We start from the raw sequence: 26,201 nt of genomic DNA, 5'->3' as shown, positions 1-26,201 counted from the left end.
GAATTTCTGCTAGCTCTAGAGCTCTGCTCAGTGCCTCTATAAAAACAGTATACCATTCTTCTATGCTGTCTTGAGAATCCTCCAATAGAATCATGTGCTACTCTGCAAAAGTTTTTGTTCAAAAATATCGACTCAAACAACTTACCTTTTTGTTTCCTTATTGCTACTAAGGACCAGCAGGGAGAAATGCCTTCTCCCCCCGCCACCCCCCCACCCCCCCCCCCCGCCCAGTGAATACTGTTATGCAATTTACACTTGCTCAGGCCTGCTGAAGCTGAGGCTTACCTGTAATCACAGCCTCCAAGAGAATGAATTCTGCAGTTCATGTAATAGTACACGCTAACGAGTGTAAAATTGAGGCATTTTATTAGTAAAATCTTGGTTCTTTTATACAAACATATCATTATCCTCACTCTATAAAGCCACTGTTACTCTCAAATTGCACTTTCTGGTGAAAAGTTAAAATTTTTAAGGAGAAAATGATACAAACCTCAGTGGTCAGTTTTGTCATTGTGTTCATAGACCAATTTTCAATGTATTTTGCTGGAAAATCTTTGAATAAGACTTTAACCACAACCAAAAGGAATAACTTTCTCTTCCCTCCCCCTTACTACAAAAATGTTTGGCAACTTTTGTGTTTACATTTAAAGATCATTTGCACCTTTACAAGGAAAAAAATAAGTATTTGGTAAACAGTTGTTTACATGTATCATTTATGCTTTTTTCTAGCATGTATAACTTTTTTAAATAAAGGTAGTATTTACCATAAAAAAAAAACTTTGGTTAATGTTTTTTAGTGTTTGTGTCTTTGCTATTTAGTTTAACATTGTAAGTACTTTCAACATGAAGGAATAAAGGATTGCCAGCTAGAATTATGAATTTTTATTATATATTTTATACAATAGTATTATATTTCCTAACCTCTAAACTTATTTTCTGGTGTAGCACTTAGAATCATAACAATTTTGAGCTAGAAGGACTCTTAATACTCATCTGATCCAAACCCATCTATTTCTCTAAGACTGAAAACCAAGGATGTCCTTGGTAAGAGTAAATACAGTCAATGATAGGACCAACATTAAAAATCAGTTCCCCGAAATCCCACTCCATTTCTCTTTCTGTGCCACACTGCAACTTCACCTCCACTTAAAACATGGCCTGGGATTAAATATACTAACAGACTCTAAGTAAATCTGGTATGTAACATTAAAAAAAGTATAAACACTTTATGAGATCCTTATAGTACTGCATCATTAAGTCAGTCTTTAAGACAAAATTCACTTCCCAAGATTTTATTATTGCGTATATTTTTAAGAAAAGGAAAGGAATGAGAACAGGAACAAAGTTCTAGAGATTAGACTTCCAGTAAGTATTAAACTTCCCAATAGTAGCAATTCATATGGCAGTCATTCAAGAGCAGAGACCCAGGAACTATAATACTGGCCAAAGAGTTCATTGGAGCCTAAGGGCTTATACTTTGTTCTTCCACTGAAGTGGTCAAGTTGTATTATTGGGTAAAATGTACATATTATGTAAATGTCATTGCTGTAAAAATATCATTTGCATAGTGATTTCTACAACTAGGAAGTGAGCTCAGAGTTGGGTTGAGTTGGCAGTCCTCTTCATTTTATAAACAACTGAAGCTTAGAAAGTTAAAAGGACATGGTAGGAACTGAACCTCAAATCCACATCCCCTGATTCAAACTTATTCACTGTTCTCTGTGCTATTCTCTAACCTGGAGAACAGTTTACCCTGTGTCCTCCCTTTATGGATCCAAGATTTGTTGATTTTTCAATCTCTTCAACTTTTTACTCATTAGGACACAGTGGCTACTTCTAAGTTCCTCATATGAGGAACCAAAACAGAGTAAAATATGTAGTTTTGTGGTGGGTTTTTTTTTTTTTTTAAGATTTTATTTATTCATGAGAAACAGAGAGGGGCAGAGACATAGGCAGACTCCCCGCAGGCAGCCTGATGTGGCACTTGATCCCAAGACCCGGGGATGATGCCCTGAGCCAAAGGCAGTTGGTCAACCACTGAGACTCCCAACCATCCCTGAAATGTGTAGTTTTAAGTAAAAAATCATGAATAGGTGCAGGAAAATAATTTGATAATATCCAATATCCGTGAATAAAAACTACCAACGAATTGAGAATTGCTTTAACCTGACCAAGGGCATATATGAAAAAACCTACAGCTAACATCATATTTAAGAGTGAAATATGCTTTCCCACTAAGATCAGGAACAATATAAAACTACATTCTCACTACTTCTGTCACTGTGGTAGAGATTCTAGCCAAGGCAATTTGGCAGGAAAAAGAAATAAAAGGCATCCAGACTGAAATTAAGTAAAACTCTTTATTCACAAACGATAATGAGTCTTTTCAGAAAATCCTAAGGAATTCACTGAAAAAACTACTAGGATAAACAAGTTTGCCAAGATCACACGATATAAGAGCAATATATACTCACAACAAACAATCCAAAAATGAAATTAAGAAAGCAATTCCAAAAGTATAAAAGTGCAAGCATATTTTTGAAAGGTGTATCTTCAAAAACAGAAAACGTAAAATTTTACTGTCTCTATCTAGGATGGATGGTCATGTAACTCTATTCTGAAATTCCCTGGCTACTTACCTATCCAAAATAAAGTAACTTTCACTTATTTTGAAAAAATTTCTTTCCATCCTCAATACCATGAAATAAATACTTAGGAATAAATTTAACCCAAAAAGTGCAATATTTGTATGCTGAAAACTATAAAACACTGTTGAAGGAAATTTTGAAATAAAATTATTTAAAAATGTAAAAGACCCATAATAACCAAAACAATCTTGGAAAAAAAGGAAAGGCTAGAAGACTCACACTCCCCAATTTCAAAATGCACCACAAAGCTACAGTAATCAAGACAGTGTGGTATTGGCATAGGAACTGACATCAATGAAACAGAATTAAGAGTCCAAAAATAAACATCTACTGCCAACTGATTTTTAAGAAAGGTGACAGGGGAAAACGGTCTTTTCAATAAATGGTACTAGAATAAATGAATATCCATATCCAAAAAGATGGATTTGGATGCTTACCTCATCCCATATATAAAAAACTCAAAATGGATTACAGACCTAGATTTAAAACTAAAATTATAAGATCCTTAGAAAAACATAAGAGTATTAACTCTTTGGGACCTCAGATTAAGCAATGATTTCTTAGACATAATATCAAAGGCATAAGAAATAAAAGAAAATAATTGATAAACTGGACTTCCATCAAAATTAAAAACTTTTACATTTTGAAAATAAATCAGTTCACTCTATTTCCAATTCAATTTTTTTTTTTAAAGATTTTATTTATTTATTCATGATAGTCACACAGAGAGAGACAGAGAGGCAGAGACACAGGCAGAGGGAGAAGCAGGCTCCATGCAGGGAGCCCGACGTGGGATTCGATCCCGGGTCTCCAGGATCACGCCCTGGGCCAAAGGCAGGCGCCAACCGCTGCACCACCCAGGGATCCGTCCAATTCAAATTTAACATTACATTGTTTCTACTTAGCGTTATTTTATTTTTACTTTTTTACATTTTTAAATTTAAATTCAATTTGCCAACATACAGCACCTAGTGTCTACTTAGCTTTATAATTGTGTAGCTTTTCTCTTATGCTCCAACTCTTGATTCATAACATTGTTTTAAGCTTTATCTTATTACAAACGATGGTAAAACAATAATACCAATAACAAGGAATACCAATAACAATGTAAATACAACGTACATTCCTTTGCCACTCTTCTTTTCCTAAGATAAAGCTGACAATGTACAGTCAAAATACTAGGATTTAAAGATACTAAAAATAATCCCTTGAGTGATTATCATATGAACTTACAGTTTTATGTTTTCAATTTTGAAGGATTGCTTTTTCTTTTTGATCCAATTTTGTTTTGTAATTATATAAAACGCTTACATAACAAACTGTAAACAGGGACATAAGTATTAACTTTCATTCCTGTCCCCTGTACCCAGTTCCTTTCTTCCCCCAAATTAGTAACCACTTTTATTAGTTTTTGGCTTATCCTCCCATTGTTTTTTGGAAGCATAAAGAAATACACATGCTCATATTTCACCCATTCCTTCCATAAAAGATAGCACACTATAGATACACTGTCCACATGTTGCTCTCTCAACAACGTATCTTAGAGATCAAGATCACTTCATGGCAGTATTAGACATCTTTCTCAAACCTTTTTATAGTTACATACAGGTAATTCACTGTACAGCAAACACCATCATTTATTCAAGCAATCCCCCTTTGATAGGCATTTCGATTTTTTTGTCTTGCTACTACAAATACTATTGCAATAGATAGCCTTATACAACTTCATTTCTACTTTGCTGGTGAGTTTTGGAAATAGAATGCTAGAAGTGGGATTGCTGGTCAAAGGGTAAATCCTACATAATTTTGCTAGATCTTGCTAATTTCTCCAGAGAGGTTGTACCATTTCTAACAATCTTTTAACTGTTTCCCTTTCACTCTTGTCCACCTATAACTCATTCTCCCTTATATCTTAAGAAATACAGATTAGGTAGTATTACTCTCCTGCTTAAAACTTCAATGGCTTCCCACTCCATTTAGAATAATATTCAGTCTTTTTACAGCATTGACAAAAACTTAGATGATGTAGATCCTGCCTCCTTCTATCAGGATTAGGTTTGACTAATAACAAAATAACAATAGCTTACACAAAATGAAAAAGTACTTCTCTGGGACACCTGGGTGGCTTAGTCAATTAAGCACTAATCCTTGATTTCAGCTCAGGTCATGATCTCAGGGTTGTGAGAGCAAACCCCATGTCAGGCTCCATGCTGGAGGTGCAGTCTGCTTAAGATTCTCTCTCTCTGCCCCTATATGCCTCCCTCTCAAAAAAAAAAAAAAAAGAAAAAAGAAAGGTTACTTCTTTGATACATAAGTCTAGAGGAAGACCACCCAAGGGTGGCAATGAGGTTCAGCTTCAAGAAATACTCAAGGCACAAACTCCTTCCAGACCATGCTCTACCACCCCTATGACCTGACCTGCATCCCCATGACCAAAAAGAATGGCTAGTCATTACATGTGTTTCAAGCAGAAAAGATGGAAGAAGAGTAAGAAAAAGGCAAAGGGTACATGCCTACTTTTTAAGGAAGATTCCTGGAAGCTCTACATGACCCTTCCATTCAGAGGCCATGGGTCAGAACTTAGTCATAGGACTATACCTAGCTCAGAGAAAGGCCCGTAAAGGTCTTTATTCTGGACAGCCACATGCCCAGTCAAAAACTGGAAGACATAACCAATGGAGTAAGTCTCTGCTACATAATCTCTTCAATTTCATCTAATACTACTCCACCCTTACTCACTATGCTCCAGCCACACAGACTTCCTTTATTCCTCAAATAAGCCAAGTTCTTACCGATGTCAAGGCCTGTGATCTTATCATTTCACCTGCCTACCATACCCTTCCATGCATCTTCATATAGCTATCATCATTCAGGACTCAGCTCAAATGTCACTTCCTCTGAGAGACCTTCTTTGATACTGTATAAAGTCACCCCTTTCCATAATGTACTGCCTTATTTTCTTTATTGCCTCCCTCCACTAGAATATAATTCCACATAAGGATCTTTGTCTTCATTGATGTCCCTGTTACTCAATACAATTCTAAATACACTGTAAGAGCTTAATATCAGTTAAATGAATGACTGTCTGACTCCAAAGCCCTTGCTTTTTCCACTCTCTCTGCTATTCGTGGTATATGTAAAATAATACCCCATTCCAGAAGTTAAACTTTTAGAATGACAGTCTACTGGGATGCCTGGGTGGCTCAATGGTTGAGCATCTGCCTTTGGTTCAGGTCATGATCCCAGGGTCTGAGACCGAGTCCCACATCAGGCTCCCCACAGGAAGCTTGCTTCTCCCTCTGCCTATGTCTCTGCCTCTCTGTGTCTCTCATGAATAAATAAATAAAATCTTTAAAAAAACAAGAAAAACTTTTTTTAGAATGAAAGTCTATGAAAGTTATTTCCTTTTGGACAGGTTTTTAAAAACATCGTTTCTAAAGTAAAACAAAATCTCCCTATTCTCAATAAATTAAAAGAAGAAATTTAGATATAACATCTTGGGCAAGTCTCCTAAATTGCTCAATCTCATAGTTTGCATCTATAAAATGGAAGAGTTGGTTAAAATGCATTCACTTAATCTGAAGTTATTTACCAAGCACTGTGTTAAAGCAAAATCAGGGATATGAAAGTAAAAGATAATTTCTGCCCTCAAAAAAGGCTCACAGGTGCCTTTCACCTCCACTATTTGTAGGATTCCAAATAATTGTTGGCTTGTAACATTTGTGCTAGAGACAAAGCCTACAATTTATTATTCCTGAGACATTTAAAGATCTGTCACCATGACACTGATAAACACACTGCTTCATTTTAAAAGTGAATATTTAATTCAACATTGCAACAATAATTGAAAAGTATTAAAAACAGAAGCATATCAGTGGCTTTAAGAAGTGTATATTAATCTCTAGTTTCCTCTGGAGAAGATTTTGATTGCCAACTCTCTACAGTGAAATTTAGGAAAATGTCTTTAGAAGACAGAAATTCTCTCAGGATCCAACTCTCAAATGCTTAAAAGGAACTGAAGGTTTTAAAGACCCAAATCAGAAATACTCAATATTAGAGATTACTTATTTGAATCCTAAAATTTTGATATAAAAAACATTACATATTTTTTTAGAAACATGGTCAAGAAAATAACTCAGCATTTTCTAGAGACTGGCATCCCAGATCAGCATGACTATTATCAAGCACTTGGCTGTGATTCATTCGCTACCACCTTCTTTGTTCTTCTAGATCCTTCCTGAATTCAATCTGGGCAATCCCAAAGGCACCGAGAGGAAAACAGATGCAGACATAGATGCATATTTCTCCTGCAGGCCCCCTCCGTATGGCAATTAGGCAAATAATCAGTGAGAAAAAAGTATATAATCCATCATTTATAGTACCCACAAGACTTTAATCAATTTGAAAAATTGCCAGTTCTGTCAAGTATGCCAAGACTCCAATAAGGTATTTATGACACAGAATCTGAAAAAAAACACACACACAAAAAAAAATAAACACTTAAAATTAGAATTATAACAAAGCAGTGTGATATTTGATAAACTCTGGGCTTATTTTAAATTCCCTATCTGCAAGCTAAGATGAACCCAAACCACTGATGCTCTCAAATAGATTTTATTTAATGAAGACTACTAACTTTAATAAATATACAACTGTTAGTCAATAGTACTTAGAAATAATTAAAGTTCTTATTTATCCTGACTTCGTGGATGGACTATCTGCATAAGGAGTAAGGGGAGAAAGGGAATCCCTGAATCCCTTGGATTTATATACAATTTGAGTATGTACGTTATCTAGAAAGAGGTTCCAGAGCTTCCTTCTTCTCAAAGGAACTTATGATTCCAAAAGTATCTTATAGAAACTAAGCAGATGGCAGAAATCTGGTTAATACACTAATTCCAAACTTTAGAGAGGCAGTACACTGTTGCAGTTAAAAGCATAAGCTTTTGAGTCAAATGACTGGTTTCAAATTCAAACTCCACTTAGTAGCTATGTGATCTCGGGGAACCTACTTATCCCCTGTGCTAGTTTCCTCTTTACAACCTATATAGATTGTTGTGAAAAACTAAATGAGACGGTATATACAAAAAGCTTAATAATGCCTTGCACAATTAGTGCTTAATGAATGTTAGCTATCAAAAAAAAAAAGTTTAAATGTTTGAATATCTGGGTGCCTCAGTTGGTTAAATATCTGCCTTTGGCTCAGGTCATGATCCAGAGTGCTAGGATCAAGCCCCATATCTGGTAGCCTGCTTCTCCCTCTTCCTCTGCCGCTCCCCCTGCTTGTGCTCTCTTGTTCTCTCTGTTAAATAAATGAATAAAATCTTTAAAAAAAAAAAAAGATACTTTTAAAAAATAATAAAAAATAAAAATAAATTTTAAAATGTTAGCTCTCATCATAGCATTGTGTGAAGCTAAGAGTCAGTTACCATCTCACATCATTAAGAGAGGTTCTTAGTGGGGCGCCTGGGTGATTCAGTCGGTTAAGCAACTGACTTGATTTTGGCTCAGGTCATGATCTCAGGGTCATGGGATCAACCCCCCAAACCAAGCCCCACATCAGGCTCCACACTCAGCAGGGAGTCTGCTTGTCCCTCTCCCTTTGCTCTTCCCCCCACCTCCCCTTCGCTCACTCTACCTCTAAAATAAATAAAATTAAAAAAAAAAAAGAGGCTCTTAGATGTAGAATGAGATAAAATGAATGTGTTTAAGAACCACTTTCATATTCCTAAGACACATATATAGCAGTTTTTAAATGTAGCTTACTAATAGAGCATATGAAAACAAAATTTTAAAATATACAAGGACTGGGACACCTGGGTGGCTCAGCAGTTAAGCGTCTGCCTTGGGCTCAGGGCATGATCCCTGGATCCAGGATCAAGTCCCACATCAGGCTGCTTGCATGGAGCCTACTTCTCCCGCTACCTGTGTGTGTGTGTGTGTGTGTCTCATGAATAAATAAAAATCTTTAAAAATAAAAAATAAAAATAAAATAAAATATATAAGGACTTCATAAACACTGAATTCTAAAGTGCTAAAATGGAATTTTTTTCCTTTATAATATCAAAGAAACAAAGTATAGTATAATCTTTCAAATGTTTTACTACAAAGAAGTAAGTTTAACATCATGACCCAGTACAAGGACATGTATACACTCATTTTTATATTTTCTATTATATTTCTTTCATTTTTTAAAAGCTGGTCTCTTCCCATAAAAATTATTTTTTTAAAAGATTTATTTATTCATGAGAGACAGACAGAGAGAGAGGCAGAGACACAAGCAGAGGGAGAAGCAGGCTCCTCACAGGAAGTCCGATGTGGGACTTGATCCTGGATCCTGGGATTACTCCCTGAACCGAAGGCAGATGCTCAACCACTGAGCCACCCAGTGTCCCTCAAAATTATTTTCCAACTTACTACTGCATTACGACTTTCAGTTTGAAAACACTAATATAGCGCTTATAGAGTATGAGATTTTTGGAACCTAAGAGATAAGCGTCCAAATATTGACTCCTTCTCAATTAAGGGGTCTTAATTAAGGTTCACCTATCTTGGTCTGTATCCTTGTTTAAAAATAATGTGGAAAAAGAAATAAAATAAAATAAAAAATAATAAAAATAATGTGGATAGGGACCCCTGGATGGCTCAGCGGTTAAGCTCTGCTTTCAGCTCAGGTCAGGGCCTGATCCTGTTGTTCATGGATCGAGTCCCACATCGGGCTCCCTGAGGGGAGCCTGCCTCTCCCTCTGCCTATGTCCCTGCCTCTGTCTCTCTGTGCCTCTCATGAATAAATAAATGAAATCTTTTAATGATTTTTAAAAATAAAATAAAAATAAACTTTAAAAATAAAAATGTGAATAAAAACACCTACCCACAGCGTTGCTCTAAAGATTAAAATTAAGTGAATTAAACTCCTAGCACAGTGATAAGACCAATATTCACTGCATGTTTATTGTGGCTATACTTTAATACATTTTAAATATATTAATATATTTTATTATATTTAGGTGCCTACTCTCAGTTTATTTGATACTTCCTCTAGCAAGTACTTGATAATGAGTAAAAAATGTTAATTCTTTCTTTCCCAGGAGCCAGAAAAAAGCCTAACATATAAAGATGATATCTTATATACTTCTAGCTATAATTTTCTAACACACAAAATCCTCTGTTGCTCCAGTAATTATTTCAAAGTTTAACAAAACAATTTTTAGTTTCAAAGTTACTACAAAATAATTCCTATTATTACCAAAGTCTCTAGCACACAGCATATAGTATTATAAAGCTGTATGTAGAGACTGAAGACTTTCTAGTAAATCATTTATAAAGTATATAAATAAAATATCTCTACTGTCTCAAATTAGCATTCCATTGTGCTTCCTCAATGTGGAAAATACAAATGCCATACATTTTGAAAACTATGTAACAATAAGGAAAAATTACATAACTAGATTTGTTCAAACTAACCTTTATTTTTCCATCAGTATGTGCTGAAGCTACAGATGTGGAAACACGGACCAACCTTGTGGCTGATAAATGAATTTTGAAATGCCTATGGAAATGTGAGTATAGGCAGTCCATGAATAGGTCAACTTCTTCCTGAGTAACTTCCCCAGGTGTTTTGTGGACACTGTCCCACAAAGCTTTTGCATCCTCTGGATGTATGGCATAAGAAATGTCCAGACTTTGAGGGCTACAGGGTACAGACCAAAGAAATTCAGTAGCTGCCATATACTGGTCCATTTTGCATGCAGTCCACATAGCAGCCATCCAGGAAAGATTAAATGCATTGATTGCTAAAGGACTGAAGTAACAATCAAAAGTTTTCTGAAACCAGGTTCCTACTATGGCTGTATTCGTCTCTGCTCCATTTGCAAGGAATAAGGGGACACAGGTAAAATCTTCTGAAACAGTCTCCAGAAGACTGTCTCCAAATATACAGCAGAACCAACCAGTCCACAACACTTTATGTTCTCTGTTCTCAGACGGCAATTGAGATTTTGACAGAATCTACAAAGGAAAAAAAAAAAGGTTCATTAAGTTCAAAAGTACATTTACTCCTAAATTACATCTTCTCAAAATTAGTACATTGAAAAATAGAAACGTATGTTGTGCTACTTGCCAAAAAAAGAAAAAAGAAAAAAGAAAAAAGAAAAAAAGAATAATCTCCCTAATCATTTTTAGGGTTTATCAAGTTAACTGACCTTTCTCCTTATAGTCTTATTAGGACATGGTATATGGCAAGATCTTGGTGCAGCCAAAATGCAATAAGGAATGCCAATATGGTATAACCAAGTATACTATCCTGAAAAAAAGAATCTCAAAATCTCAACTTGAGGAGGTACTGTAAAAAGTCACCAAATTCAATGTGCTTGAATCCTTCCATGAAGGAAGAATTCAGGATTTCCTAAAGCAGCTCTATCAACTTAAAAATGTTCTTATGTTAGGTCCACAGTTTCCACCTGTAGGTCCTGTTTTTTCCTTATGTGCATGTAAAACAAATCAAATCTAATTTCTCTTCTACAGGAAAAACCCTTCAAATATTTGATTATCCCTATCATATGTAATGCTTCAGGTTCAAAATCTCCGGTTTCTTCAAACATTCCTCTTATGACCTATACAATATATCACTCTGAAAGTCTTCTGCCCGGGAGTCATTCATAAGTGAATATAATTACTTCAAAAAGATCTGATTAAAGGACTATGACCATCTTTAACCTAGATTATACTACTCTTAATAAAATCTTAGATTGCAGTAGTTTTCTAATTTTTAATTGACAGCTTTACATAAATTATCCCTATTCATCTTTGCTGTTAATAGGTAAATCTTGGGGCACCTGGGTGGCTCAGTCAATTAAGCAGCCAACTCTTAATTTTGCCTCAGGTCGTGATCTCAGGGTCCAGAGAATGAGCCCCACATCAGGCTCTGTGCTCAGTGGGCAGTCGGCTTGATATTCTCTCCTTCTCCCTCTGCCCCTCCCCTTGCTTGTATGCTCTTTAAAATAAATAAATCTTGAAAAAAAGGTAAATCTCCCCCTAATATACAGAAATGGAAGGTTTATTCCTATTTTAATCTCTTTCAATTTGACCCATTGCGCCAATCCATTCAGATTTTTTTAAATCTTGATTATGTCCTCCAGCAGATTGACTACTCTCTTAAACTTCAAATCTATAAACCATATGACAAACACACCTCCCAGATATTCACAGAAGTTTTAAAGTTTCACCAGTGAAGTTCACATCCCACTATCGTACCCCTTTAGAGATAATTATTTAAATTGTTAGTTTTAGCATATTTCTCCTTCTTGTTCAAGAGATTTTTTAAGAGACACAAAAGCCTTAAAGCCATCACACTTTAACAACCTAAAGGTCCTGTAATTCTGTGAAGAAATGAGATTTAATTTGGAAACTATTAGGACACTCTACTAAGAATTCAAGAGGTCACTTTTATTCCTCAAAAGAATATCTGCCTGTCGACATGCAAATCACATTACTTCTCTGGGCATCAACTCCTTCATTTGACAAAGACTGCTAATTGTCTATCCAATACCTGTTTTTCCTTCCACAATAAAACTGTCCTTTTAATGAGGTGGCATAGTACCCACTGAAAAAGAAAAAAAAAAGCTTCTATCTATTAAACCTGAAGATAGACATTTAATTCACGGTTATTTAGGCTTTCTGTTTTATGCAGCTAAACCTAATCCTACGAATCTTGAAGATCCTTGTCAATACCATGATCTATACCGGGGGATAGCAAATTTTTTCTGTGAAAGTCAGATAGTAAATATTTTAGGCTTTGCAAGCCCTATGATCTCTGTAGCAAATTTCCTGTTGTAACACAAAAGCAGCCATAGACAATATGTAAACAAATGAAAGCAGTACTGTTCCAATAAAATCTTATTTAGAAAAACAGCAACAAAAACAAAAACAGATTTGGCCTACAGGCCAGTTTGCTGACCCCTGATGTATACAAATAAACAAAATTAGGCCTTTTTGACTGTTTCAGATTTAATTTATGACTAAGACAAGTTCACTCAGAAGAAACAGAAGTACCAGGCATAAATCCAGTTTCTTAATAAATCCAAAGATAGTCCATATTACTTTTAAATATTACACATAGAAAGGAATGTTACAATTCTAAGAGTAACTTGGCATGATATATCACATTATATGACAATAGGTTATACATATAAATATATATACATATATATCTTTTTTTTTTGCTAAAATCCACCTCTAAGAATTTAAATTTAGTCCATAGAATTATACAGATATACTTACAAAAATGTAGCATTCTTAATGACATGAGGAGTTATCTACAACATTATTTTTTTAAAAAGGCCATATGCAAAACTATGCACAATACAATCCCAGTTTTAGTAGATCCAGATAGCCAGACAGATATATCTACGTTCATGAGAGATATTGATCTGTAGATTTAATAATCTTTGTCTAGTTTTGTTTTTTTGTGTTTTTTTTTTTTTTTTAGTTTGTTTTTTTAAAGATCTTATTTATTTATTCATGAGAGACAGAGAGGCAGAGACACAGGCAGAGGGAGAAGCAGGCTCCATGCAGACTCCATCCCGGGACATCAGGATCACGCCCTGGGCTGAAGGCAGGCACCAAACCAATGAGCCACCCAGGGATCCCCTTTTGGTCTAGTTTTGGTATTGGGTAATGCTGGCCTCACAGAATTAAGTTAGGAAGTGTTCCTTCTGGCCCCAGACTCTGAAAAGACTGGTGAGAATTGAAACAATTTCTTCCTTAAATGTATGGCAGAATTCACCAGTGAACCTCTCTGGGCCTGGTGCTTTCTATTTTGGAAAGTATTGACTCAATTTCTTTAATAAATTGAAGCTTCCTCAGGTTGTCTATTGCCAAACATATATATACCAAAATGTTAAACTGTTTCCTTTGTATTCAATTTTCTTTGTATTTTTATGTATTTCCAAAGTTTTCTAAAATAAACATGACTATAATGTAATTGGAAAAAAACTTTTTAAGTTGGCCATATCTAATTACTATAATTTGGTCAAACAAGACATATAATAGATTCTAAATCACAAGCACAAAAATTTTTTTAAATGGTAAGAAAGGGATCCCTGGGTGGCGCAGCGGTTTGGCGCCTGCCTTTGGCCCAGGGCGCGATCCTGGAGACCCGGGATCGAATCCCACGTCGGGCTCCCGGTGCATGGAGCCTGCTTCTCCCTCTGCCTGTGTCTCTGCCTCTCTCTCTCTCTCTGTGACTATCATAAATAAATAAAAAAATAAAATAAAATAAATAAATGGTAAGAAAATACCATTTAAATACCACAATCTCTAAATCAAGCCAGTGCAGATTCTTTTCCCCTGTAACATACCTGGACAAGAAATGCTTCAGGGTCTCTTTGTGTTCCTTTCATTCCTAGGAGAGTGGAGAAAGTCACTTTGATGTTGAAGTCTTCTCCCACTTCCACAGCAAGCCCTTTTTGCTTTTCAGCAGCAATAAATGCACTCAGAAGACTAGCATACTCCTTGAGATTGGTATAGGAGAATTTATATAGGGGAGTTAAACTATATAAAGTCCATTGTTTATGCAGAAGGAATGCAACTTTTTGAGGATCATTATCTTCCTACAGAAAAAAGACAAAAAAAAGTTTAAATTCTCACTTACTAATATTTCCTAATTCTTAATCACGGTATTTTAAATATTTAATACAAATTTACTACTAGGTCAACCAATATTCGACAAAGCAGGAAAGACTATCCACTGGAAAAAGGACAGTCTCTTCAATAAATGGTGCTGGGAAAATTGGACATCCACATGCAGAAGAATAAAACTACACCATTCTCTTATACCATACACAAAGATAAACTCGAAATGGATGAAAGATCTAAATGTGAGACAAGAATCCATCAAAATCCTAGAGGAGAACACAGGCAACACCCTTTTTGAACTTGGCCACGGCAATTTCTTGCAAGATACATCTATGAAGGCAAGGGAAACAAAAGCAAAAATGAACTACTGGGACTTCATCAAGATAAAAAGCTTCTGCACAGCAAAAGAAACAGTCAATAAAACTAAAAGATAACCTACAGAATGGGAGAAGATATTTGCAAATGGCATATCAGATAAAGGGCTAGTATCCAAGATCTATAAAGAACTTATTAAACTCAACAGCAAAGAAACAATCCAATCATGAAATGGGCAAAAGACATGAACAGAAATTTCACCAAAGAAGACATAGACATGGGCAACAAGCACATGAGAAAATGCTCTGCATCACTTGCCATCACAGCAATACAAATCAAAACCACAATGAGATACCACCTTACACCAGTGAGAATGGTGAAAATTAACAAGACGGAAAACAACAAATGTTGGAGAGGATGTGGAGAAAGGGGAACCCTCTTATCCTACGACCCAGCAATTGCACTACTGGGGATTTACCTCAAAGATACAGATGCAGTGAAAAGCCGAGAAACCTGCACCCCAATGTTTATAGCAGCAATGTCCACAATAGCGAAACTGTGGAAGGAGCCTCAGTGTCCATCAAAAGATGAATGGATAAAAAAGATGTGGGGGCAGCCCCGGTGGCTCAGCGGTTTGGTGCCGCCTTCAGCATGGGGTGTGATCCTGGAGACCTGGGATCGAGTCCCACATCGGGATCCCTGCAAGGAGCCTGCTTCTCCCTCTGCCTGTGTCTCTGCCCCTCTCTCTCTCTCTCTGTCTGTCATGAATAAATAAATAAAATCTATAAAAAAAAAAAAAGAAGAAGATGATGTGGTCTATATATACAATGGAATATTACTCAGCCATTAGAAACAACGAATACCCATCATTTGCTTCGACATGGATGGAACTAGAGGGTATTATGCTGAGTGAAGTGTGAAGTAACTCAATCAGAGAAGGACAAGTATTATATGGTTTCACTCATACGGAGAATATAAAAAATAGTGAAAGGGATTATAGGGGAAAGGAGAGAAAACGAGTGGGAAAAATCAGAGAGGGTGACAGAACATGAGAGACTCCTAACTCTGGGAAATGAACAAGGGGTAGTGGAAGGGAAGGTGGGCAGGGGGTTGGGATGACTGGGTGACAGGCACTGACGGGGGCATTTGACGGGATGAGCACTGGGTGATATACTATATGTTGGCAAATTGAACTCCAATAAAAAAATATACAAAAAACAAACAAAAAACAAATCTACTAGTAGATACCTGATCTTTACACTGCAGCCAAAGTAGCCTGTAGGACCCTGAAGATCCCTGAACAAGCCTTTTCATTTGCAGTACCTTCACCTCAGAATACTCTTCCCACATGAAGAACATGGAATGTTCCTTTCCTTCATTCACATCTGTCCAAATGTCACTCAAGCAAGCCACCCTATCTAATTTTGTCTCACTCCAATTTTGTCACTTTATATTTCCTTAACATGCTTTTTTTCCCTCACAGCATTTACTATATGACATATTTCTGATTTTTACTGTCTGTCTTCCTTGCTAGAGTAGGAGTATGATGAGAACAGGGATTTTGTCTATTTTATTAAGTACTATATCTCTAACATCTAGAACATTGCCATCTAGAACAGCTGTTCAATAAACTTATTGGATGAACATTTATATTTTACTTTTAGAAATTAAAAATTATAGATTTTGAAAATAGTAACTATTCCTGGAGCATCTAATTTGATTAGATTTAATTAGATAATTTTCTTAAATGTTTGGCAGTAAATACACTCTATGATACAATGTCAATATCAACAGATTAAATAAAAAGATACTTGGAGGATGCCTGGGTGGCTCAGTGGTTGAGTGTCTGCCTTTGGCTCAGGGCGTGATTCCGGGGTCTGGGGATCAAGTCCCGCATCAGGCTCCCTGCAAGGACCCTGCTTTTCCCTCTGCTTGTCTCTTCCTCTCTCTCCTTGTGACTGTCATGAATAAATTAAATCTTAAAAAATAAAAAAATTAAAAAAAAAGATACTTGGGATCTTTCTTCCCATGCCCTATTAGAACCACAAGCACCATCCAAAAAAAAAAAAAAAAAAAAAAAAGCCACTTCCTCTATATTGGCCCCATGGCATTATTGAGGAGCTTCACATACACCCCTGTGCAGGTTCCTACTTTTATCCTGAATTGAATTTTTCTATAAAATCCATACTTTACGACATAGTCTTACAGCTCCAACTATCTTTTGGAACTTTCATTACAGTTGTCTATTTGATAAATATTTGTTCTGACTAGAGTGTTCATGGCAACTTTTACAAAACTGGTATAAAAAGTTATGATCAAAGGATACAGGAAAATTGTATCATAAAGATAAGGAAATAGACATTCTATTCTTTAATTTATATATGAGTTCTGTTTTATAGTTAGGAACTATCACTTTCATTACCAGCACTAGTAATCTAAGAAACTTTTCAGAAAGAAACAAAAATTTTTCCATATCTCAAAAGATACAAGGCACAAAATATTGACAAGAAAACAAGATGACCGGGAAGTATGGGTGACTGATCAGCCAGTCTCCTTGCTATGTTTCTAAAACCACACATCAAGGATGCCTGGGTGGCTTAACGGTTGAGCATCTTTGGAATCAGAGCATGATCCCAGGTCCGGGGATTGAGTTCCGCATCAGACTTCCTGCAGGGAGCCTTCTCTCTCTGCCTGTGTCTCTGCCTCTCTTTCTCTCTCTCGTGAATAAATAAAATTTTAAAATAAATAAATAAATATTTTAAAAATAAAACCATACGTCAAACCTGCATGACTAGGGTTTTATTTCAAGTTCTGGTAAAATCACAAATAACTAATTTGATAAACTTTCAGAGTTGTTTATGAATAATCGAAACAGAGACTATTGCCAGCAGACAAATCTGAGACAATATAAACACCAAAATAATTTAGTAATGATTCAGAAAAATTTGAAAAACAAAAAAAAATTAAATCTGATAGATAGATAGATAGATAGATAGATAGATAGATAGATAGATAGATAAATGGTGGAGAAATAAGAAGGGTTTACAATAGAATCCCAAAGGCTGGCTAGTAAATATGAAACAAATGGAGTTTGAAAATCATTATACTGTGAATATCATGATAAAGATAGAATCAGGCAAAAATTATCCATGGATAGTAAGTATTAGGGGAAATTCTGATGAGGAACAGAATATTTACATTATCCTAAAGTGTATCCCAGACTGCTTATCAGATGCAGAGATGAATAAAACAGTAATCTCTGGGCAACATCTTGACAGGATAATCAAAATTGATACCACCTATGTACTACCAGATGTTATTCCCCAAGAACAACACAATAGCCTCTATGCTATAGTCCATCCAATACATAACATCAATCTAACCATGAGGAAATATCAGACAAACACAAAATTAAAAATATTCTATTTAAAAAGGAAAAGGGGGCAGCCCTGGTGGCTCAGCGGTTTAGCACCGCCTTCAGCCCAGGGCGTGATCCTGGAGACCCAGGATCAAGTCCCACATCAGGCTCCCTGCATGGAGCCTGCTTCTCCCTCTGCCTGTGTCTCTGCCTCTCTCTGTGTGTCTCTCATGAATAAATAAAATCTTTAAAAAAATAAAAATAAAAAATAAAAAGGAAAAGGGAGGAAACTACATTCTTCAAAACATCAATGTCATAAAAGACAAAGAAATACCGTGGAAATGCTCCAGATTAATGGAAGTTAAAGGACATAAGAGGGGCAGTATTGATAGTGTGAATAATTGCTTGTTTTTGCTATTTCTCATTTATTTAATTACCTGAGAGATTAAGAAGATACTAAAAATACTATTAAAAAGTAACAAAAATCAAAATGTTTTGCTCACAGATATTCTCAATTATTGAGTAACATGAACGAACATAAAAGGCATACCTGTAATTGTGAACACTGAGGAATCTTCCTTCGAGGTGGAGTTGGGACAAATGAAGTCTGCTTCCTGACTGATTCTAATCGTTTCTGCAAAGGGGTGGCACCTATAAAGTAATCTTTAAGCCTTGAGGATGCAATGTGCTGATGAGTTGACTCATAAGAATCCATGGTCTACATAAAAAGAAATAAAACTAAAAGTTAACTAAAAAGTTAATTCATGCTCACAGTTTCACTGGTTCTTGTCCTTACTATAAAGGAATTTGGTAATCCATTCTTCAGCAATGACACTTTATTACTAGTCACCCTGGGCAAAAAACTTTACAGTGATGAGAAAAATTCTACTTTTCTGCTATTTAAGATCTTTCATAATTCAGCTTGCCCTTACCCTACTTGTCCTAGATAAGTAGCTCTCCTTGATCATCTAGTCAGTATCACTCTTTTTGGCCCATATTCTCGTCTTCGTGTTTTTGCCTATCAATCATGTTCCTTATCTGAAGTATCCTTTTCCCATCCCACCTCCTTTAGGACCATGCTTGAATCTGATCTCTTTTCAAGTAGTAGGGTTTTGTTAATCTTTTTTCCCCAGAATACCTATTTTATACACTTCTGTCTGGATCAGTAGCTCATTCCTAGAAGCAATGTGTATCGGGGCATGGCTGTATGTGTATAGAATGAGATCTCTTCCCCAGACTAAAAAACTTTGACTGAAACCATGCTTTATATATCTCTTGTATAATTACCCTAATATAATGCTGAGTGTTCTTTGTTAGCAAGTATTGGGGTGGGTTTGGGGTTTGTTTTTTGGGGTTTTTTGGTAGTTTTAAGTTCTTCTTTAAATTCCAGTTAGTTAACATACAGTGTAATATTAGTTTCATGAGTAGAATTCGGTGGTTCATTACTTACATATAACACTCAGTGCTCATCACAAGTGCCCTCCCATCACGCATTTAATCCATCCTCCCTCTGCCTACTTCCCCTAACAAGTATCAGTTTAATTGAACAGAAAAATTTCATAGAACTCTGAAATTATAACTTTCATTGAAAGGAATTACGATTTAAAAGTTACAATAATTGGGCAGCCCGGGTGGCTCAGCGGTTTAGTGCCGCCTTCGGCCCAGGGTGTGATCCTGGAGACCCAGGATCAAGTCCCGCGTCGGGCTCCCTGCATGGAGCCTGCTTCTCCCTCTGCCTGTGTCTCTGCCCCTCTGTGTCTCTCCTGAATAAATAAATAAAACCTTAAAAAAAAAAAAAAAGAAAAGTTACAATAATTACTCCCAAGTACTGGCACAATTACCCTTTGAAAAAAGTTTTTCAAATGAAACTTGCAGGGGTGCCTGGGTGGCTCAGTCGGGGTTGAGCATCTGTCTTCCGGGCAGCCCGGGTGGCTCAGCGATTTAGCACCACCTTGGGCCCAGGGCCTGATCCTGGAGACCCGGCACTGAGTCCCATGTCAGGCTCCCTGCATGTTTCTCCCTGTTTCTCCCTCTGCCTCTCTCTCTTTCTCTCTCTCGAATAAATAAATGAAATCTTTAAAAAAAAAAAAAAAAAAAAAAAAGGCAAAGCATCTGTCTTCCCTCCTAACTCTGGGAAATGAACAAAGAGTTGCAGACGGGGAGGTGGCCTGGGGGTTGGGGTAACTGGGTGACGACAGGCACTGAGGAGGGCACTTGATGGGATGAGCACTGGGTGTTACACTATATATATGTTGGCAAATCGAACTTCAATAAAAACAAATAAAAAAAAAAAGCATCTGTCTTCCATTCAGGTCATGATACTAGAGTCCAAGATTGCCCTGCATGGACTCTCCTGCTCAGCAGAGTCTGCTTCTCCCTCTTCCTATGCTTCTCCCCTACCCTACTTGTGTTTGCACACTCTCTCTCTCTCCAAGAAATAAATATAATCTTTAAAAAAAACGAAACCTTGTATTTAATAGAGTATTTAAATTTCATTATGTCGAAGTAGGACACCACCTGTATCTTGCACAAAACTTTATAAATATGTATCGCAATGCTCACATAATGCCCAAGCAAGATCATACACCACCAACTTAAGTAGCAGCTACTTTAAAGCATTTTACCTTTAAATGCATACTGAATTACCTCTTTAAAAGGAGGTTTTATGGCCCCTGGGTAGCTCAGTCAGAGTCTGACTCTTGATTTCAGCTCAGGTCATGATCTCAGGGTCATAAAATCGAGCCCTAGGTTGGGGCTCCATGGGCTGGGCATGGAGCCTGCTTGAGATTCTCTCTCTTTCCCCTACACCCACCCCTTCACTGGCGCTCGGTCTTAAAAAAACAAAGAGAGGGGAGAATTTTAATGAGTCCCATCTACACAGAATGTTTCTTTCAAATTTTAATTTGGATTAATTGCTGACATTTATTAAGTATTCACCAGGTGCCAGATTCTTATCCAAGCCCCTACAAATATTGTCTCCTTTAATACTCAAACCCCATGAGGTCGTTTGTTATATTCCCAGTTAGACAAAAAGAAAAAGAAGTAATTTGCCAAAGTCATACATTTACTGAACCCAGACAAGATAATGCCAGAGTAGGTGCTCTTAACTCCTTTTTTCACATTGCCTTTCAATAGGGATCAATTTCAAGGCAAAAATATGCCCTGCTGAATTTGACTCCTTAAAAGAGAAATGCTACAAATTCCAAAAAAGATTTAAAAATCTATCTAGGTGAGAAAAAGGCTATTAGCACTGAGACCGTTGGTTTTGGGAAAATCTTTCCCCTAAGTATTCAATTATGGTAATGTGAAATATCCCAATCCATGCATGAAAGATTAGAAAGTGACTTACATCTATTTTACTCTCTTACTCCGCACTCAAAAATGTGCGATTTTGTCCTACCCAATAATTATGAGGTTAAAAATATGTCTTGACTCATTATTTTAATGTCCCAGTCTTAACAACCCCCTTTCTCAGTCCATAACTAGTGGTCCATAGACGCCACTTCTATCCTGTCATTACTTTGCTGGAGATCCCTTAACAATTCCCACACATCTGGGGATCCCTAGGTGGCTCAGCAGTTTGGTGCCTGCCCTTGGCCCATGGCGTGATCCTGGTGTCCCGGGATCCAGTCCCGCATCGGGCTCCCTGCATGGAGCCTGTTTCCCCGCTGCCCGTGTCTCTTTCCTCTCTATGTATTCATGAATAAATAAATAAAATCTTAAAAAAAAAATTCCCATACATCTTTTAGATGAAGTCAGAACTGCTCTTAGTTTCATAGCGCTACATTATCTGATCTCATTATTTGAGATTATCCAGGTTCATTTTCTACTTCAAGAGTTCTTAGCCCAAGATCTATACACATATGACCTTTCCAAAATCCAACAACCCTCTAAGGCTGTATCCAAAATGTCATATGCATGTGTATTTGGTGGTGGAGGGGTATGAAGCAAGGCCCAGTATTTCTGAATTTCTGAAAAGGTTAAGAACCACTGCCCTACACCCAAATAGATGCTCCCTACCCTGGACTGGTCATCACCCTACTACTGCCCTTCGTGCCTATCAGGTTGGCTTCTGTGCCCTGACTTTTTAATTCAGCCTACAGCCAACCAAGAATGCTCTCCTCCCTGAGCTAAAACAATTCATCCCGCGGGCTTCACGTCCTCAGAGGCTGGCCGGTATCCAGGGAGCACCACCGGCTCCTCTCGCACTTGTAGTTCATACCACATAGTTACAAGTTAGTTGTTTTCTTGTGGTGAATCCATGAAGGAAGGGACCCTGACCTAACTCACTTTTCTACATTGTCACCGATAATGGTGTCATCCCACCGCCAATGGTTGGCCCAGTGCCAAGCACGCAGTGTGCAGCCACCTAAACACCCAAGTGCTGCGAAGATGACGAGCACACAACAGAGCACAACATAAACTTTACCGCCAGTCCTGGACAAATACAAAGCGTCTTACCAATAAAATGCCGTGATGACGCTGTCGCCCATGCCGGCTTCACGAATCATTCTTCATCTGGTTCCTAAATTTGAGGCTGATACTAAAATCCCCTTAAGTTTAAAAAAAAAAAAAAAAAGCCGCCAAAACGGAGGAACCGCTGGCTCTCCCAAATTCCCTCTCGCTCCACAAGAAGTGGGTTCACCAGGAACACAAACCGCGCAGGAAGGAGACCTCGGCGTCTTCGGACGTCCCGCAACTTCACCCGGGGAGGGGCCTTTCCGCGACCAACCGCCCGCTCTGCGACCCTCGCTCCTGCGGAGTCGGCTTCTGCCTGAGGAGGAGAGGAGCAAGGGGCAGGGGGTCACAACTCGCCCCTCTCCACCGGAGCCCTTCGGAAGGCCAGCTCTGACACCCCGCCTTTGAGAACGGCCACCGAGCCTCCTCAGCCGCCGCCTCAGTTTAAAATCGTTTCCCGTCTTGCTCTGCGGCCCGACGCCGGAAGCCTCCCAGGTACCGTTCACGCGTTAGTGAAGCGACTACGGTCGCCATTTTAATTGAGGTCAAGCGACCTAACCGTTATCGTCAACGTGGCTAATCGCACGGTGTCCGTCTTCTGCGGTTTTTCTACCAGCGCGAAGCGGTCCTTCATATTTCCGCCCATAGTAAGCATGGTGGCGGCAGCCCTGCTCTGATTGGCTGGATGCCTTTACCCTAAATTGGGCGCTCGCCGGGGCCGCCTGAGAAGCGCTTGGTTCTTAGCGACGATCTGGGTGTGGGTCCTGGACCGGAGAAGGTTTGGGGTTTACTGGCCTTCCTCCTTCTGAAGACCGGAGGCCGGCTGCCAGGGGTAGGGAAGCTTGAGGCCTGAGACAGAGTTCCTTCCTGTTTCGCCAGTTCGGCCGGCGGGAGCTTTCGGGGAAGCGCGGAAGGGAGGGAGGGGTGCGCGCTCGGTGAGCGGCGCCTTCCGCCTGGGCGTGGCCGCTGCGCCCCACCCTGCCCTGCTGCCTCAGCGGTGCTCGCGGCTCTTCCGGCCGCAGTCCGGTTGGTTAGAAGTGGAAACTGATGCACTGAAGGTGGAAAAAAGGATCTTCCGCCCCCACCCCCGCCCACCCCCCGCTCGCCAAAGGCCCCAGATTACTTGTAGATTTATCTCGTCCTTAGGCACGTGTACTTGAATGTTCAGCGGAGAAGGGCTTAAATATTGGAAAAGAACTCCTAGCATTTTAAGGGATTTGTGTCTATTTCCGAAGCTGACTTTTGGCCGCCATCCGACGCCGGTACCTTGGGATTCGTGAGCTTCTCTCGCCATCCTGCGGCTCCACCATGCTCTGTTGGTTAAATCGGCTGCACGGGGCATTATCCGCACCCACCGGAAGGATCGCCCACCTGAGGCCGAGTTCTCTCCGCCGGAGGCTGGCGCTCAGTTCACAGAGGAGAATTCCAGGTGAAAGCCGTGAAGAGTTCTGTCCTCCAAACGGTGTTTCCTCTTGGTCTCTACATCGGAGCGCCCTTACTCCATTTTCCTGTGGTCTGCACTGGGCAGCTTTCTGTGTAGAGCCACTTCGTGTTCTCTCTCTTTATTTCTCCTAATACAGGTTTTTTTCTCTGGAGTTTAAAAAAGTAACCACATGAATTCTGCCTTTAGCTGATGCCACTAATTAGCCTCAAAAATTATTTCACGTTTGAGGATATTTTGAAGTGTTTTCCAGCATGCAAGTGACCGGTTTCACTCGGGATTCATACCATCATATTTCTGTAATTCCGAGATCTGGTATCATTTGGAAAATTCTTAATGTGCACTATTAAGAATAGGGCAGTTTTAGGTCTCAGTGCAAATGATACATGAGCAAAATTTAGATTTCCTAACAGCAGAATTTTACAGTAAGACTGTTAATTCACTTGGTTTTTGACACATTTGCAGGTAAATTTAATAGTGATTGAAGCAAATCATATTTAAACTTACTCCATAAATTTCATTCATTGACATGAAATACTTAAGATGATATAACCTGAGAATCTTTATTTTCAAGCAGTTTGCAAATGTTATGTTTTTAATCTTGTTTTTCCTTAAAGAATTCAGTAGCTTTGTTGCTCGGACCAACACATGTGGAGAGTTGCGCTCTTCTCACTTAGGCCAAGAAGTCACTTTGTGTGGATGGATTCAGTACCGAAGGTAAATTGGCTTAAGAATACTTGAGAATTTGGGGATCCCTGGGTGGCTCAGCGGTTTAGCGCCTACCTTCGGCCCAGGGCGTGATCCTGGAGTCCCAGATCGAGTCCCATGACAGGCTTCCCACATGGAGCCTGCTCTCCCTCCACCTGTGTCTCTGCCTCTCTCTCTCTGTGTCTCTCATGAATAAATAAATGAAATCTTAAAAAAAAAAAAAAAAAGAATACTTGAGAATTAGGGGTGCCTAGGTAGCTCAGTGCGTTAAGCTTTGAACTCTTGATTTCAGCCTCAGGTCATGCTCTACAGGTCCTGAGATTGATCCACCTGCTTAAGACTTTCTGCACCTGGCATCCCTGAGTGGCGCAGCGATTTAGCGCCTGCCTTTGGCCTAGGGCGAGATCCTGGAGACCCGGGATCGAATCCCACGTCGGGCTCCAGGTGCATGGAGCCTGCTTCTCCCTCTGCCTGTGTCTCTGCCTCTCTCTCTCTCTCTCTCTCTCTCTCTGTGTGACTATCTTAAAAAAAAAAAAGCTCTCTGCACCTCCCACCGCCCCCCTCCCCCCCAAAAAAGAATGCCTGGTGGTTTTCCCCCAGTCAATTCCAAACTTTTATTAATTTTCAGTCAGTCAGAACAACAAAAGCTTTGCAACTCCTGCAGGATTCTCAGAATTCACTGAGTTTCAGATTTGGAGTGGCCTCTGTTTAAGGGTGTAATAATAAAGTGTGTTCTACCAATGGACTGAAACGTCCCTTAGCTTACTAAAGTCAAAGAGTTCCTAGGACCAGTGATTGGGAGTTGGCCAGCTGGTAAGCTTCAATAGCATGAAAAAGCTTATTTTATTCTAAATTGAGGTAGAAAAAAAGCCTAAAACGTGAACAGTGTTCCTTAAAATTAAAGCCCATTTTGTTGTCTCTGTATTCCAGCATGTACCCAAATAGTACATTAATTAACAATGAGGAGTTCCAAAACCCGTAGACTGTGTAGCCTTCCTAAAGCATATGTTCTGAGTGGGTGGTTATAGGACCCATAAATTTGGTGACTTTATCTTCTGAACTCAAAATCTGAGTTTTACTCTACCTCTTCCTAGTACTAGGACAGTATGAGAAATGTAGGTTGAACACTAAAGTGTTGGAATTTGGGGGACCTTTTGATGACTTATAGAAGTATTAAATTAGGGATGCCTGAGTGGCTGTCTTTGGCTCAGGGCGTGATCCCGGAGTCCCTGGATCAAGTCCCACATTGGGCTCCCAGTGAGGAGCCTGCTTCGCTTCTCCCTCTGCCTATGTCTCTGTCTCTCTCTGTGTCTCTCATGAAATAAAAAAATAAAATCTTTAAAACAAAAAAGTATTAAATTAGTACTTTCACCTCCTCTAGAAAAGTGTAGACTGTGTCTTTTAAGAAAAGAGTTTATATTGCTATATTTCAAAAATGACAAATTAGATATTTCTGATATCTAAAGATATAATCTTGGGTTTTAATATGTGGAAAGTTTCCAAGTTTTATAAAATTTTCTTATAAAGATTTAAGCCAATAAAAATTAAAAATTTGCCTTTCATTAACTAGCCATCTGTATAACATTAGTAAACCACATATATAACCAGTAAAAATTGAAATTGAAAATGAAAAGCATTG

At 38.3% G+C, this 26,201-nt stretch overlaps 2 protein-coding genes across 10 annotated transcripts in view; one reads left to right on the top strand and one right to left on the bottom strand.

Annotated features, from left to right (window-relative positions):
* Positions 1 to 195: 195 nt before the first annotated feature.
* On the bottom strand, positions 196 to 22,947 carry CENPL (centromere protein L). Of its 3 annotated transcripts, XM_049112269.1 has the most exons (6): positions 22,417 to 22,947; positions 19,569 to 19,737; positions 18,506 to 18,673; positions 14,006 to 14,257; positions 10,113 to 10,655; positions 2,347 to 7,112 (listed from the first exon to the last, which is right to left on the bottom strand). In XM_049112269.1, the coding sequence occupies exons 3-6, from the start codon at positions 18,668 to 18,670 to the stop codon at positions 7,041 to 7,043; spliced, it is 1,032 nt and encodes a 343-aa protein (XP_048968226.1). In that variant the 5' UTR covers positions 18,671 to 18,673; positions 19,569 to 19,737; positions 22,417 to 22,947; the 3' UTR covers positions 2,347 to 7,040. The 3 variants fall into 3 exon arrangements, with proteins under 3 accessions (XP_048968227.1, XP_048968226.1, XP_025286060.1); XM_049112270.1 differs by lacking the exons at positions 2,347 to 7,112; positions 19,569 to 19,737 and adding an exon at positions 196 to 339; XM_025430275.3 differs by lacking the exon at positions 19,569 to 19,737.
* DARS2 (aspartyl-tRNA synthetase 2, mitochondrial) overlaps positions 22,930 to 26,201 on the top strand; it is a 28,781-nt gene continuing 25,509 nt past the window's right edge. For 2 of the 7 annotated variants that reach the window (XM_049112267.1, XM_025430274.3), the window contains exons 1-2: positions 23,404 to 23,842; positions 24,472 to 24,571. In XM_049112267.1, the coding sequence (XP_048968224.1) occupies positions 23,722 to 23,842; positions 24,472 to 24,571 (221 nt within the window). In that variant the 5' untranslated portion in view covers positions 23,404 to 23,721. Of the gene's footprint in view, positions 23,061 to 23,108; positions 23,246 to 23,346; positions 23,843 to 24,471; positions 24,572 to 26,201 lie in introns of those variants that run through there. The other 5 variants (XM_025430272.3, XM_025430271.3, XM_025430270.3 and 2 more) reach the window with 5 other exon arrangements.

This window comes from Canis lupus, chromosome 7, assembly GCF_003254725.2.
Source record: "Canis lupus dingo isolate Sandy chromosome 7, ASM325472v2, whole genome shotgun sequence".
Lineage (NCBI taxonomy): Eukaryota > Metazoa > Chordata > Mammalia > Carnivora > Canidae > Canis > Canis lupus.
The sequence above is the reverse complement of the archived record's forward strand: the minus strand, read 5'-3'. Positions and strand labels throughout refer to the sequence as shown.